The sequence below is a fragment of the Ascaphus truei genome, unplaced genomic scaffold, assembly GCF_040206685.1.
Source record: "Ascaphus truei isolate aAscTru1 unplaced genomic scaffold, aAscTru1.hap1 HAP1_SCAFFOLD_872, whole genome shotgun sequence".
Lineage (NCBI taxonomy): Eukaryota > Metazoa > Chordata > Amphibia > Anura > Ascaphidae > Ascaphus > Ascaphus truei.
In genome coordinates, this window is record NW_027457211.1 from 65,305 (window position 1) to 82,664 (window position 17,360).

Consider the following 17,360-nt stretch of genomic DNA (forward strand, 5'->3'; position numbering starts at 1 on the left):
TTGATGCTGCAACGCTGAAGGAGGAGGGTGGCATGATGGAAAAGGTAAGAACTTTAGAGGCCACAAACTCTCCACTGGCAATCAGTGGGGAAGAGAGCGGGGCCTCTGTATATGGACGGGGGTGGGGGGGGCCTAATGGGAAATCCGCCACTGGTTGAATGTACTCGGATAGGCTTGCCTTTCAACTGGGCTTAGAAAGCTTCCAACACTTTGAAGACTGCCCTTAGTTCTAACTTTCTCTCTGCCTGGTGCCGTGGCCTCTGAATCATGTGTGTGTGCCAGTGAATTTACGTCAGATAGGTCCTGGTCTGTTGCCAGATATAACTACTTCTCTAGTGACCTTGAACTTCTGTCCCACTCCCACAGTACTTTTATCTAGAGTAGATGCATATGCAGTCTTGCCGATGGAACTGCTTCTATGGAGGCTGACAGGAGCCCTGGCACTCTCATGGCTTAGCGTACTGAAAGCTTTCTGTTGGTCTCAATTTGCTTTTTTCCCCAATTGATGACCCAGCCTAGATCCCATAGAAATTCCAGTAGACACTGGATGTGATATTCTAGGAGTATTTGTGATGTTTTTAGTAGCCAGTCATCCAGATAGAGTACTACAAATATACCTTACTCCCCGATTGCTTCCACCACCATTACATTTCTCAAGTCTCTGGGAGCAGATCACAGGCTAAATGGTAGGGTCTTGAAGCAAAACCAATAATTTATGGTGAGCATTGCAGATGGAAATATGCAGGTAAGAGTCTTTTAACTCTGTTGCTGCCATTAAAGCTGGGGGATTTTATATGTTCATGACACATTTTAATGCCTCCATTTTTAAATACTCCGTGGACATACTGATTTATGAATGTTAGATCCAAGACTGACCTGAATCCATCTGATGTTTTGGGAATCATGAACTTTATAGGGTATAATCTGTTCTTTTCTTGATGCTGTGGTTGTATACTTACCACCCCATCCCCCTTGAATTTTTATTCTGCCCCTCACTGTTCTTTTGATGAGGCACACTGGTGAAGGCCTGATGATGAATCTTCTTGCAGGCCTGCCTGTGAATTTGATTGAATTACCTCTTTGTATTAGTTGACGGACCTAATGATGTTATCTACTGCCACTTCATAGCAAAATGTCAGTCTTCCTCCCATTTGCGGACCACCTCTTTGCTTTCCTCCCACCCCGGAAGGATGACGACCGCTTTCTGAAGTTTTTGTATGACCTGTGTTCTTTTTGAGGCCTTAGGCCACGAAAAAATAACCTGTGGGTCTTAGTAGATCTACGGTCTTGGGTAAGGCTGCGCTTATAGTGCTGCCGATGGCGATACGATGGGTGACGTCACCTTTCGCCGGTCGGCCGCATCGCAGGATTCCCGCAATTTGATTTGTTCAAGGGCCGTCACGTGACGCGATGACCCTTGAAAAATCTAATTTTGCCGACGGCGGGTTTTCGCGACGGCAACGTCGCGTGTAATACAAGTGCACGCGGCGGCAATGTGTTTGTTTTCGGTCGAATTCGCATCGCCGGCACTATACGCACGGCCTAAGGCTCTCGTCTTCTCACCCGGCAACCAGTCCAATTTCTCTAATTCTGCTTCGACCAATAATAAGCCCCCGAATGGCATGGAGCAACGCTGGTTCTTAAAAGCGGGTTCTGCTTTCCACGTTTTTAGGTATAATGCCGTGCGGGACACTGTTGACAGAGCTACACATTCAGCTGTTAGGCAGGTAGACTCCATAGATACATCACAAAAGTAGTCTATACCCAGACAAATCAACAGAAATAGTTTAAAGATTAAATCTCTTGAAACTTACGCCCTTAAACCGTCTTCTACTTGGGTTACCCATGCACTTCATGACCTGGTAATGCAGGCTGATGCCACACTTGAATTGCAGTGTCCTTGCCGTCAAGAATACTCTTCTCAATGCACATTCCGCTCATCCATTAGATCCCGGAAGTTTGAGCCATCTAGAGGAATGGACGATCTTCGGCATAGCCTTGCTACTGGTATGTCTACTTTTGGAGGACTATCCAAAATTTTGGCATTCTCTGGATCAAATTAGTACGTTTGGATAATCCTTCTCGATAAGGATGGGTTTTTTTTGTCTGTATGCTGCAATTCTTCACTAATCAATTTCTTGATTGATGTGCACACTGGAAAGACTCTTGGCCTTCAATGTGAACTCATGAACATAGTCATGCTTCCTTATAAGCTCTTTCGCTTCTATCCCCATCATCATTTTTACTCGTTTCACCAGCTTGTCTTCCGTTCCAAAACTTGAATATTCTTCTCTCATTTCCCCCTCATCGGATTAATCTGGGAATTCTGTTCATGCTCAGGCTTCCCAGCTAGATTCCCGTGAGGATGTGGAGTAGCATCTCTGATATTCTCTTTGCATTGAAGAACTTGTAAATTAATCTGTAAATTAGCAGTTTTAAAGCCAAAAGGTCTGCTGCATTGTTGACTGGAACCATCCCAAAGCTCTGAATGTGGATGGTATTGTCCTCCATTGCCTTTATGCAAGCATTGCACCATTTCTTATATGTCAGGTAGAAGCTATTCACATCCTGAACAAGTTAATGGTTTGTCTTTCCAGACACCACCTTGGTGACATAGTAAATTTCAAATAGCGCCCCTCTCCCAATGGGCTCAAAGTGCTTCACAATGGCCATATAGTGTACCCAACACAAAGTAATTTTTTGGGGGGGGGGGGGGGTTTGGGTTGATTTTGGTGTCTGAGGCACAGGGCGATAAAGTGACTTGTCCAAAGTCACAAGGAGCAGACACTGGGAATTGAACCAGGTTCCCCTGCTTCACACTCGATGTCATGTTTACCGTCAGTGTCTTTGCACAGAGCCACTGTCCAACATCTTGGCCCCAGTGATAAGCAACTCTACCGCCTGTAAAGGAAAAACAGCTATACCCAATGGTGGGGTACCTGGTTTAGAGACCCCCTGAGGGAACCGCCTACAAATACACAGTACAAGCTCTTATCAGGAAACACAACAAAACCACTGCAGTTAAAAGGGCACAATAAAGCTTCATCCTGCCCTACCTCCGAAGGTGTCATCTATAACCCATGGTGCTGACAGACAAGGAGAAAATGTAACCAACTTACAGTTATTTTCTTTTCCTGGAACCGTGGCAGTGGGCACAGTTCCCTCCCCATGTATGCCTAATATACATCAGTTGTATTTTTCAGCTATGGGAGCATCCAGACTATCTGCAGTTAGTGGGAGGGGCCTTTTATGGCCTACCTGCAAGAATTCAATTTCCTGTCCTACTCCGCTCGGGATAGACTTAACCCTACGATGCCCACTGCCATGGTGAACAGGAAATTATGATTGCTTCAACTAACAGCTGCGGTTATTAGCGCAACCTTTACATTACACTGGGCTCTGGTGAGAACTCCATTTTAATCTCCAGGACACATCACATTTCAAACCCTTATACCTAAGGAACGCCGCATGGGATTTAAAAAATAAAAAATCAAGGCGTGAGGCGACCTCAAAGTAATGCAAGTAAAAAGGCAATCAGTGTGGACTGCTGCTCTAATATTCTATCTACACACTGGAGATAACCCCTTCAGTTCCAGAACGGTTAATGACAATACAAATAGACCAGAAAACAAGCCCTTTACACAATAAATGATTTTTATTTTTTATTTCCTGACAAACATTCTTAACTCAAATTTTTTTTCGTGGACATTTTCAAGAACACTTTATTTTAAAAAAAAATAATAATAATATTCTTACCCAGAGATTACAAGTAACAGTTAGGTATTCCAATTATACAAAAAACACAGAGCTTCATCAGCGCAGGGAGGGAGTTTGGTTCTCACCCTTCGCCTCGAATAGTGAAAGCAGACGTGAGACAAGCCCATTTACACAACTGGTAAAACATTTTCAGCGCCCTGGGCGGGAGTTAGAGAACCTCAGATATTTTTTGGGAGACGCATCATGAGACACCAAATTGCGATCTAAAATATTCATCATTCCAAACTAAATAGGTTACAGAGGGTTTTTTCTCAGTCACTAAAGCAGGGGAGGCCAACTCCAATCCTGATGGGCCAGCAACAGGTCAGGTTAAGGATATCCCTGCTTCAGCACAGATGCCTCAGTCAACTGCACCACATGTGCTGAAGCAGGGATATCGTCAAAACGACATCATGGTGGCCTTGGCAGACTGCAATTAGCCACCCGTGGGCTAAAAGACCAGTTTGCTCAATAGCCGAAAGGTCCTCGTTGGGTAAAGTGCTCTGTGGGTCCAACGTACATCTGTTAGATGAACACATTCAATGTTCCTGTATGTTGTGTTGAGATTCATTGTGTAATGGGGAATTCGGTCAGTTCTTATGACCCATCTTCCCAGCCGCATCAAATTATGTAACGTGTAACCTGAACACCCCTTCTAGATTCAGACATTTTAACCCTTTGGGTAGTGGCCATGTGGTCACCACCAGCTCTCTCCCCTCCCCCCCTCAAAGACGTGAAGAGGGCTCCCACTCTTATGTTCACATCCCCTGCTACATCGTCTCCAAAAAAAGGAGGACAAATAGCAGGACGAACAAATACAGGTAACGACTTGTACATCAATAGGGACAGCCTAAGGTTTAATGAACCAAATTATTTACAGTTTAATCAGTGTTTAACAAACCTCGGAGGTCTCTTCACGTGCACGGTTCAACTCTCACCCGTGCTCCGTCCAGACAGATTAATAAGGCCAGCAGTTACTATTCGTTGTATGAAAAAGGTATCACAAGGTATCGCGGCAGGTTACTACGGTTACCGTGCAATGTGCAAGGAGGGGGATGAGGGGGGAAGAAGAGGGGGGAAGAAGAGGGGTGCATTTTTAGCATAAAATAGTGTTCAAACACTTCAATATTTAGCTCCTAACCTGCCCCACCCCCAATCTCAACACAGAGTGTTTGCAATGCGAAGAAACAAAGTGAGCTGTCGGCCTCTTTGGCAGCAAATGGTTAAAAAAGTGTTTATCCCCCAATGAGGATTTCTAGAGTAAAATGATGTCTCTGTACGTAATTTGCAGTCCCTCTGCCCCGCAAACACTGCAAAGGATCCTCAGTAAGAATGACTCAGTGAAATAGCGCTCTAACCCATGTTATTAACTGCCGTTTGATTCTCTAGATTGGACTGTCTGCAATTCACTACAGGAGTTATTTTGCCAGAGCAGAAACCTACTTACTTTTAACTGCAAAGGGATTCACTGCTCCAAGCAAACAGGCTTTAGAAAACGAGGTAAAAAAACCATTGTAGAAATTATTCTTATTTACGAATGCCACAAAATGTGATGGACAGGTCACTGTAGGGACTTCTGTTTTATTTCCGGCCACTGCAGCAGTTACAGTCAAAATATAAACCCCCTTATTGACCATTTGGCATCCCAGGGGGTAATGATTTGATGGGAAAATAACTTCTGTACTCCTCTCGCGCCAGAGATCCCATCAATTACTTCTAAACCCCACATCTCTAGCTCATGTTTCCAGCGGCGTATCACGGTGTGATGGCCTAACAGGGTAAAGCAGGGAGTGACGGCTCCAACAGGCAAACAACTAATTCCGTCAAATTAATGAGGAAACAGCGGATGGGACGACTGCCACTGATGTGTATTCTCCAGGCTGTTACTCCTTAATACGTAGCTTCAGCTTCGGGGACATCTTGTCTTACTGTAACCCAACTCCTGAAGCGCACCTTTACTATTATACCCAGGACACTCGTTGACAGCTTTGAAAAGCCCCAAGTTGTAAGCGCCAATCCTGCCATCTTAAATTCTCCCACTGAACTGATCACCAGTAGCTACGTTGTTGGAAGTCAAGACCGATGCGCAGACAAGATGGAGGATTACATTCGCCGTTACTCTACAAAATCCCCGAATAGCTGGAATTATTATCAATGGGGTGTTGTTTTAAAGGGTAAACCCTCTGCCCTTTGTTAATTATGGCTGGGGAACATTGTGACCCCAATTAGTTTCAGGGCTGGAGTTAGAGTGGAATGTCAGAGTTAGTCTGGTGCTGCTAACACAGTGAAGTTATATATAATATATTTATATATATCAAAGGAAAAAAACATTAGCTTTTAAATACTGGCAGCAAGATGACTTATTTTTTTTATAAAATCTCTTAACTCATTACAGAATAAATGAAAACCAAAGACAAAGGCCGGTAAGAACACTAATGATTAATAAACATCACTTCAAGGATTTTTTCGTGACTAGCCGATGCCCTGGGGCTCCCCTCTTCGCACGCTGGCCCGCCCCCAGCGCTCCCCCAGGAGTGTGGGGATGGGTTTCTGTCGTGTGCTATGTGGCGTTTATCCGTTAGATGAGAAGGCACGTGGATTTCTTCTTTCCGCGCCTGGCTTGCAGGGCTGCCCGCGTGGCCATCTCGAACACTTCCCTCACTCCGTCTTTCATCTTCGCAGAGCACTCCATGTATCCGAAGGCTCCGATCCGGTTGGCCATGTCCCGGCCTTCTTCCGGCTTCACCAGCTCCTGCGGGACGGAAAGAACAGCGGAACGATTAACATGGTGAGCGGCTCTCCGGAGAACGGTGTGATACTACATTACGAGCCAATACATCACAGACCAACAGGAACAATGAATTGCAATGCAAGGGTTAGTGCCTTTGAAGTAGGTGAGGTCAGTTTGAATCCCAGTATGAGCCTCTTTTCTCAGGAACTGAAGTTTGGGTGCAGGGGACTTCATCCCGGCAGTGCTGTATGTCCAATTTTATTTCCAACTACCAGCACTTACATAGGAAACACATTACAGGTCTAAAACAGTCCCCTTCCCTAACAGAGGCGCCAGTAACTGTGCCGAGCAATGCGTTGCAGACCCTCTGGCAGCCAAATGGTTAAACAAACGTAAAGCCAAACGTAATAAACATGCAGAAAACATGTAACCAAAGCAACTAAAGACAAACCCTTCTAACTTCTGTGGTTACAAACGGGCTCAGCCTTAACGAGGGGATCTTAATGTAACAACGTCATGTTTGCAGTGCGGCTGCTGTGGTTTGGAAGTTTATCTTTTGCCGCCATTTTAATCAGCCCCTGGTGGCCTGCTGCTCAGGGCTTGGTATCTCTGAAGTGGGAATGTTGCCAGTCTCAGAGAATAGCGAGAGAGAATCTATATTTAAGTGGAACACAGCAAATTGCCGCTATAAAGGTTCAGTCCCTTTTGTGACGTCAGCCTCTGCTGAGGAGAAGCGTATATCCATATCCACTCTGACAGGGGCCTGGTGGGCCAAGGTTACAGGAAGCACCTCATTAATAAAAAGCGGCCCCCATTAATTCAGAGCCCACACTAAAAAGAAATTCCCCCCGGGGAACCTGTGTCCTGATATATTTAGTTTTTTGTGCCATGTCTGCAGGGTCACAAATAAAAGGCTGCAACATAACCCCCGATGACATTGCAACTTTCTATTGGCTGCCAGAGACTCCGACACTGTGGCCATTTTGTGTCACTCGGGGGGCCATGATCAGCTCCCTTTAAAGGTTCATGTTTGCGTAGACTTTGCTGTTGCCCCAGTGGGTAAGCTGGGGGTCTCCAGAAAGATGTTCATTTCAGCTATGGTAAGCCCTTGCTTCCCGAGATCCTTAGCTCTGAAGGGACTGCCAGTAACCGCTAAGGCTGGGCACTAAATATGGCCATTTAAAGGTCTCACAGGCCAAAAGGAAGCTGTGATGTCATGCCTTGTGGTATTGAGATAGCGGCGGAAGCACCTTTAGCGGTACGTACCCTGGGAAGCAGGGAGAAAAGACATGCAGGAGGGGTACAGACCTGCTTCATCTTGGTGAGCTCCTTGCGAGTGTGCTCATCGTTACGCAGGTCTTTCTTGTTCCCCACCAGGATGATCGGTACATTGGGGCAGAAATGTTTTACCTTCGGGGTCCACTTCTCAGGGATGTTTTCTGTCGCAAAAAACAAAAATCAATCCTTAGTGTCTGTTCACAGCAGAGAGGGGCGGAAGAGAGCACGCGCACACACACAATAGTGAGACAGAGGGGGATCTCTCACACAGTAACGTCAGCAACAACACAGGGTCGGAGAATAACAGCAGATACAGCGACTGTTTAAAGGAAAGACGACAAATCAGGGAGGACTCCTTGCAGTCCTCCAGGCCTGCCCCCTTTTCCCATTGGCCTGCCCAGCTTTATTATGCCTGTGCTTCCCATCACTCGTCACTCGACATAGTTCTGTATGGAAGCATTTGACTACTCTCTCAGTGACTCCACAGGTATTGACGCGGATTGGACGACTACCCCCTCTGGCTCTCGACTTCGGCTCTACTTGGACTTTGTAACTTCTGGCATCCCTGTAACACGGCTTATACCTTCGATCATCCGCAACTCTCCTATCCCTGATCTTGGCAACGGCAAATACTACTCCTCCTCTACTACCGGTACCGGCAAGTATTGTCTTCATTACTATACCTGGCCTGGCAACACTAACACCACACTCCGGACGTGCTCCCTTTGCTGCGGGTGCGTGTATCCCTACGTCCCACCTCAGCACAGGGGACGGGTCTGGTCTGCGGGCAGCACCGGCGTAACATTATGTCGAGCCCACAAGACGCAGACCAGACCGAACTTCAACAGTTTCTCTCTAATCTGCTTCAGCATAACCAGGCCATGGCGGATCAAATTGTGACACTTACACGCCAGGTCGCAGTACTCTCAGACAGGGTACCGACCGCGACCCCGCCAGATGTAAGCCCCCACTCCGCAAGCGCAGTTAGCAGCTAAGATGTAAGGATTCCTCCCCCCAAGCCTTATGCAGGTGAACCGCAAGATTGTAGGGGTTTCCTAAACCAGTGTGAGGTGCAGTTTGAAATGGCTCCCCATCTCTACAATACTGATCACAAGAAGGTAGCCTACATTTATAACCTCCTCACTGGCAGCGCCCTGGCTTGGGCTTCCGCGGTTTGGGAGCCACGTTCTGACCTTACCCAAGATTACCCGGCATTTAAAGCTGAGTTTCAACAAGTATTCGATTCTTCCGCTCGTCGGGAGATGGCATCTGTTTCTCTCCTCCAGATCACTCAGGGACGGCGAATGGTGACGCAGTATGCTGTGGAATTCCGGACTCTAGCAGCCAAGACTAACTGGGGACAAGAGGCTCTCGTCTCCGTGTTCTGGCAAGGCCTGGCAGATCCCATCAAGGATGAACTCTCTCGCCAATCCAGGCCGGATCAATTGGAGGTCCTCATTGATTTGGCTGTCCGAGTGGATCAACGTATCTAGGTACGCCGCTCAGAGCGTCAGCGCACTCGCGTCCATAACTTTCAAGTTCCGTTCTCCAGTACTCCTAGCAACACTCCTGCACTGGAGTTGCCAGAGCCAATGCAATTGGGGGTACAACGCATCCGCACACCGATACGGCAGTTCCGCCATGCCGGGGGATTGTGTTTCTACTGCGGATCCATGGAACATCTGGTTCGGGAGTGTCCACTGCGTCCGCGATGGGAACACCCAGTGAGTACAGAGGGGCTCTCTCTGGGTGTAATGTCTCCACGTCCCCTTTCTAAAGGTGAACTCCCTAAGAAACTTACATTTCCAGTCTCCCTTTCAGGCGATAAGTTCAAGACTTCTACCACCGCTTTCATTGACTCAGGAGCTGGAGGAAACTTTGTGGATCTTGAATTCGCCAGGTTAAACCGCATACCACTCGTGAGAAAGAAGGTTCCCATCGCACTCATCGGTATCGATGGACGTCCTCTTACCCCGGCCCACATCTCCTTAGAGACGGCTCCCTTGCTTCTGTCTTCACATCTGCACAAGGAGATCTTAGTTCTCGATGCCATTCACGCTCCTGGGATACCCATCACCCTTGGTCTTCCTTGGCTACAGCTTAACAATCCTCTCATTGACTGGACTTCCTCTGCCCCCATTTCTTGGAGGCCGAGGTCAGGCGAGACTCATCAACTGCTGGCCAATACCTCTGTTCCCGAAGTTATTCTACCTTCCGTTTACCATCAATTCCGGGACGTTTTCAATAATGTACAGTCAGACCTCTTGCCGCCACACAGGACTTACGATTGTCCGATCGATCTAGTTCCAGGTTACTCCCTACCCAAGTCCAAGACCTACCCCTTGTCGTTACCAGAATCTCACGCTATGGATGAATATATCCGGGAGAATCTCAAGAAAGGCTTTATTCGTCACTCCAATTCCCCAGCAGGGGCTGGGTTTTTCTTCGTCAAGAAAAAGGACGGGTCGTTGAGGCCTTGCATCGACTACAGGGGTTTAAACCACATCACTATTAAAAATCGTTACCCCCTTCCCCTTATTACCGAACTGTTCGATAAATTACAGGGGGCCAAGATTTTTTCCAAGTTGGATCTACGTGGTGCGCATCAGGAAGGGGGATGAATGGAAGACGGCCTTCAACACGCGTAGTGGACACTACGAATATCTAGTAATGCCTTTCGGCTTATGTAATGCTCCCGCTGTCTTCCAGGATTTCATCAACGACGTCTTTCGTAAGGTACTCAATATTTTTGTTATTGTATACTTGGATGATATCCTGATTTTTTCCAAAGATCTCCAGGACCATATACGCCACACCTCCTACGTCCTTTCCCGTCTCCGTGAACACCATTTGTACGCCAAACTGGAGAAGTGCACCTTTCATACGACCTCTACTCCGTTCCTGGGGTATATCATTTCCGATGAGGGGTTTATGATGGACTCCGGTAAACTTCAAGCAGTCACTGAATGGCCAAGACCCAACTCTCTCAAAGCCATACAACGTTTTTTAGGGTTCGCTAATTACTATCGTAAGTTTATATGGAGTTTTTCCACCATTGTGGCACCCCTCACTGCGCTCACCAAAAAAGGAGCTGATCCTTCTGCTTGGTCACCCGAGGCCATCTCCGCCTTCGAGACACTCAAGGAAGCCTTTATATCCGCACCTATTCTCCGTCATCCCAACATCGAACTTCCCTTCGTCCTGGAGGTCGACGCTTCTGATTGCGGCGCTGGTGCCGTTCTTTCCCAGAGACCCACGCCCCAAGATAAGTTACATCCCTGTGCATATTTTTCCAAGAAATTCTCGTCTGCCGAGAGGAACTATGACGTGGGTAACAGGGAACTTCTGGCCGTGAAGATGGCTCTTCAAGAGTGGAGACACCTGCTGGAGGGGTCGAAAGAGCCATTTACTATTCTCACGGACCACAAGAACCTTCTTTACATAGAGAACGCTCGACGCCTTGGTCCACGACAGGCTCGTTGGGCTCTTTTTTTTCTCGATTCGATTTTCACCTGTCCTATATTCCCGGGACCAAGAACGTAAAGGCAGACGCACTCTCCCGTATATATTCTTCTGAAGAGAGGCCAGAGGAATCGTTGGAGACTATCCTTCCACATGAGAGGATTCTCGCCACGTCTACTTTCAAGAATCTTGACAAGATTTTGCACTCCCAGAGACGCATTCCCAAGGACTTGGTCGTTCCCGACAACAAACTCTTTGTACCATCCAAATTTGATCCAGAGGTCCTGTCTTGGGGTCACTCCTCTAAATCTGCAGGTCATCCAGGTTTTAAGAAGACTACTGATCTCATTCGTCAGAATTTCTGGTGGCCAAGGATGTCTCAAGATATTCTGGAGATAATCAGGGCCGTGGGAACCATGACGAAAATATGACGTCATAGGCCTTTAAAAGCCTATGTCGTCTCATTTTGAAGCCAGACGCCGAGGAGGAAGGACCTCCGGCGAAGAAAGAAGACCAGGGCGTGGCAGCCGACGGGAAGAAGACCCTGGAAGAAGATAGAAGAAACAAGAATACAGATGAAGATGGATTAGAAGTTGAAGACCCCTGGATTGTCGTGTTTTATTATTTTAATGTTTATTATTTTCTGGTTTATTATTTTATGGGTTCCTGTTCGTGGATTGGTTCGAGAGTAAGCTGTTCAACGGGAGTCGGTGAGTGGGTCAAGTAATGGTTAGTGAACTAAAGAAATGTATTTAATGTAACTGTGTTTTTTGTTGCTTTTTACATGTGTTTTTTTTTTATTGTACATCATTTCTTGCCACTGTATGTATGTATGTATGTATGTATGTATGTATGTATGTATGTATGTATGTCTAGAGAGAGATATACATACAGGGTAAGAATTGATATTGTTTTATAAACTTGATTTGCACTATTTTAAATGACTGTGGGTATGCTGCTATGCATAGATGTGTGTAATTGATTGATGGTGACTTTATTGGATTACATAGTATACTTCTTTTGATGTAATGCTATTTTATTTGAAATATTGTATTGTTAACATTGATTTGCAGCGTCTACATGTAGCTTACATTTTATGCAGCATGTATACAATGTAAATGCAAAGTTTTAAAGTTGCAGTTCAGTCTTTTTTATTTTTTTACTTCAATAGTTTCATGTGGGCAATCTCTAATTACCTAAAGAACTGTATAGCTGCAGGTCAATTCGTTCTCCATGGCGAAATTTGGTGACATCATTAGTGAAGGGATCTGTTTTTCTTCTGCTTCTGTCTCTCAGTGGAAGCTCATGAATATTCATGAGCACTCCTGCACTGACATGTGCTAGAGGGAGGGCAGGGCTGACAAAGGGGTGTGCCAGGGCTTGTGACAGGACATGAAGGGGCAGTGCCTTAGTAAATGGCTGTTAAAATAGAATACAAGAAAATTGGTCTTTCAAAGTTATTTTTTTTAAAACAGAAAATGCTAAAAGTATTTTTTCTTACTACAGAACTGATTTATTAAAAAAAACACACGTGCAGGATATTGACTGAACTGCAGCTTTAAGTGGCATTTGAGACTTTGGATTGGCATGTGATGCTTTAGATTGGATGATTACATTTCATTTGTTTAGGAAATTGCATTGTATTTCATTGAGGATGTTATGGATAAGTAGTATTGCCAGGATGGCTTAACCCCTTAATTACCTTTGCGGTTAGTACCCGATAAGGTGATTAAGGGGTTCATTGATATGTGAATGTCATTGCAATGTATTGGCTATGTATTATTTTGGCAACGGACTACAAGGATGATGCTGCCGATGGGGCCTTCTTATTGATGAGGTCAGTAGAATTTTCTTTCTTTTAATATGCTAGTTAATGTGTTTAATAATGGCCAAATAATGTATTATCCCTATGTGGATAATAGTTATTTGGCACATTACTGTACTGTATGTGGTGGGGTGGGGGCAGGGGGTATTGGCCCCAAGGGTATGTGGGTAGGCCTCCCTTGTGGGTAGTGGGTGAGGGTGGTTAGGCCTCAGGGGGTGGGGGGGTAGTGGGGTAGGGTATGTGGGTGAGGGTGGGTTAACCCATTAATGACTGTAGCGGTTAATAACCGCTATGGTGATTAAGGGGTTAGGGGACATTACATTGGATGTTTTAATTCTTGTTTCTGTTTTGCAGAAGCGGATGGGGCATGGGCAGGATGAAGATGAGGATGGCCTTTATCGTGGCAGCCGCACATGGGTGAGTGCTATATGTATTTAATGTCTTTTGTTCTGTATGTATTTTAAATGGACAACTGCACTATTATCCATTTGTGGATAATAGTAATGTTGCCCATTACTGTATTGTATGTTGTGTATTGCTATGTTTATTGGGGGCAATTGTCCCCAATAAACATACAATTATGCGTTAACCTCTTCATTGCCTTAGCGGCTATCCGCTATGGTAATGAAGCAGCATTAATGTATTTTAATAATATTGTGCGGGAGCAGGGGGCCCCCTGAGCTGAACCGCATTGATTTGTGGCTCAGAGACCCCCTGCTTCCCGAGTTACAGGCCCCGGTTTGGGGCATTGGTTACAGTGTCGACGCCATGTTTATTGCGGGCACGTAGCGTATGGGACGCTATAAACATGGCGCCGACACTGCCCACCCGATCACACATACCGGGGCCTGTAACTCGGGAAGCAGGGGGTCCCTGGTCCACAAAGCAATGCGGTTCAGCTCAGGGGACCCCCTGCTCACTGTACAGTATTATTAAAAAAATATTCATGCTGCTTCGTTACCGTAGCAGATAGCCGCAAAGGTAAGGAATGATTGTGTATTTATATATATGTTTTACTCATAGTGTAGATGTGCAGAGGGTCTCCGGAGCTGAACCGCGTTGGTTTTAGGTCCGGGGACCCCCTGCTTCCTGAGATACAGACCCCTTTATGGGGTGCCGGTATCCCTCTGCTTTGTTTACATTCCGCGGTCACGTGATCGGGACCTTTAAATGCAGAGGGATACCGGCACCTCATAAAGGGGCCTGTATCTCAGGAAGCAGGGGGTCCCCGGACCTGAAACCAATGCGGTTCAGCTCCGGAGACCCTCTGCACATCTACACTATGAATAAAAATGTATTTTTAAAATAATTTTTAATGTGCCGATGTTTGCGCAGAGAGAGCAGCGGATCTCTCTCTGCTGCAAACACATCTCGGCAGGGGACGGCTTCTCGGCAGATTCTCGCCAGGCAGCCATCTCGCCACCGGTTACTAGCCATTTTATCAAATGGTGGTGGCGCATTCATTCGCCAGGGATTCGCCCCTTACAGCATACAGCGAGGTTAACACGCCAAAAACATGGCTACTTGCTAAACTGGCTAATGCATTTTTTCGCTGCTTACTGCATGAGGCCCTTAGTCTCTACAATAATATTGAAGGCAGTGATACTTGGCTTAAATCAGAGCCCTTGGAATTGATGTATAGGCTTCTCCTGCAGTCCTCAGAGAATGGTGAACTGTTCCTTGAAAAAGGGATATAAAGAGCAAAAGAGTGCAATATTGTTTAATAAATGGATAAAAGAGACAATGCGATTACCAACTCACAGACGTGTGGTGTTCGGCGCGGTTGAATATTGAGCTTTCCAGCTTTGCATTGCAGGTAACCTCAGTCCAAGCACTTAGTAGCTGCAGTCTATGTTGTCCGCATCACCTGGGGTGTGTGGAGTCCTCCTCCGGGGGTTGTCCGCTCCCCACTTTGTTGGTACCCCTTCTTCCCACTGCGGGCTGCTGATAGCATAGGCTAGCGGTGTGCAAACTTGGGGGCGGGAGATTTGTCTGGGGGGGTGCAGGCGATTGCAGACGTCCCGTGCTCTCCCCCCAGGCATTTAAATTAATGCCGGGGGACCGCGTGAGGCCTCTGCAACCACAACACTTACTGTGATTCAGGCGCGTCTCCATGGCACGTCACGTGACCCCGGAGCATCATTTGACGCTATTGCAAGTGAGGAGAGGGGACGCGAGACCGGGGGAGGCCTGGCAGGGGGGCGCTGCTTCAAAAGTTCGCGCTCCCCTGGTCTAGGCTGTGTCCTGATATATGTGGTTCCTGTTTTAATTCGTTCTCTGTAAGCTCCGTTGAACCGGATCTGACTCTCGAGTTTTGGGACTCCGATGACATCACTCGTGTAATACGGTGGCTCGTGAAGGACACCCTTTGCGTTTCAAGAAGTTCGTTCTCTTCCTCAGGGAACCCGCTCTGAAGATATCCATTTCTCAAAATTTGCCACTTTCACTTGAAGTAGCTCAACTGTATTGAACACTCTTCAAATATGTTAGCGTGCCCATCATCGATGAAGTCAGTATGATAGGTGCAGAGTTGTTGTCTCAAATGGACGCCCGACTTAAACAGATCACTGGCAATGTTGAAACCAACTTTTGGTGGAGAAGGCATGGTTTTTTTTTTTAAACTTATATTTTTATCAAGATTTTTCAAATATAAATGGGAGGTGGAGGGATAATCTGACAGTAGGGGGGTAATCAGACTCTCAAATAAAGGTTTAAGGCCATTTGGTTAACACCTAATCCATAATAAGGGTTCAAGAAGCGTCAGCTCTTGAGCCCAGTACTGTGTAATGCGTAAAATGTATTGTGTGACAAAAAAGTATTTTATGTGGTTTTACCTTTCCAGGAGTGCCAGCAAGTAGAGATTGCTGTGGTATGAGTTTCAAGGGGCGTTTGCGGAGAAAGGGTTGTCAGAATGTGCCTAGCTAGTCAGGGTCCAGAGTTGCTGGTTCCCCTAAAAATGTACCCAGGAATCAGGTCTGATTCCTGGATACATGTAGGCACATGTCCTGGCAATATATCCCCTTGAAAACACTTTCGTGACTCACCACTATGGGTTCCCTGCTTCAGCGCAGACAACAAGGGTAAAAGGGTCATAGGGATGTGAGGTGTATAAGATCAGCTCCACGTCACTAAAGCACAAGACTAACGTAGGTTCCTGTTTTAAGTTAATGGGGATAAGCAGTAAATGCCCAGGTCACCCAGAACCTATATAGGGGTTAATGGGTTGGTTCCCTGCTTCAGCACAGCTAGAAAGGTAAAAGGGGCATCGGGATGTGATGTGTCCCCTGAAACAGTCAAGGGGTCCCTAGCTTAATGGGGATACACAGGTTACCCAGAGCCAGTATAGGGGTTCTGAGGTGCTCCAACCATACATATAAGGTTGTGAGGGGATTCTTAGAATCCATACTAAGTCTATGCAACAGTGTGTGGGGGGGTATGGCTGGGGAAAAGTAAAGTGCAGCTTTTTATTCTATTTCCCATACCAGAAAGACTTAGGTTTTTTAAGTGTATATTTTATTAACAAAGTGTGTTAAGTACATATATGCTTTGTGTGCGGTAAAATGAGGCACAGGGATGAACAGGTATCCCTGTAGCCGAGGGAATCCCTAGGTTAAGGGGGGTACCCCAGTTTGTGCCAAGGTATCCCAACCGAATATGAGGTACCACAAAATGTATGCTGTAATAAAGTATGACTTATGGTGTTTTTTTACACTTACTATAAGGCTCTATGCAGTCAGCTGGGGCATATGTTTAAGGTGCCAGCTAGTCTGCATAGAATCCGTAGGATGAAAGAGGAGACGGGATGTTGAGAGGTGTCGGGGTGCTAAGTGGATGGGGCAGGGCGGAGTACTGGGTCCAGAGAACAGAGACCCCTGTGGGGGGGGAGGAGGGGGACCCTCTGGTCTGCTAGACTCAGTGGCGCCTACCCAGCAGGAGGCAATTGGCTGGATAAGAAAAAGATGGTGATCGTAGGTGCTTTTCCTATTGGCCAGATCATATGTCCTGCCCACAGGGTGTCCCGAGCTGGCTCATCACGCCCCCTGCCTCTGACATCATCAGCCAGACGAGCCCCACTCTGATTGGCTGGTGGGACATGTTCCCATGCCCGGATTGGCTGCAGAGTTCTGTGAATGAAACTCAGAAGTATTATAAACCCCTGAGCCAATCAGATTTGCAGATTCTAAGCAAGATTCTAAGCACCAAGTCTAGTGAGTTAAAAATCCAGACCTCTGGAGAGAGGGGAGGGGTGGCGTCTGGAACTGCAGGCTGATTTCAGTTCTAGGACATTGCAGGCTGAGTCTCAGTCAG

General features: G+C 46.5%; 1 protein-coding gene across 1 annotated transcript; it reads right to left on the reverse strand.

The window, feature by feature from the left end:
* Positions 1-6,098: 6,098 nt before the first annotated feature.
* LOC142486445 (transforming protein RhoA-like) lies at positions 6,099-15,167 on the reverse strand. Its single transcript, XM_075585040.1, has 3 exons — positions 15,146-15,167; positions 7,796-7,926; positions 6,099-6,508 (listed from the first exon to the last, which is right to left on the reverse strand). The coding sequence occupies exons 1-3, from the start codon at positions 15,165-15,167 to the stop codon at positions 6,335-6,337; spliced, it is 327 nt and encodes a 108-aa protein (XP_075441155.1). The 3' UTR covers positions 6,099-6,334.
* Between the last annotated feature and the right edge of the window lie 2,193 nt (positions 15,168-17,360).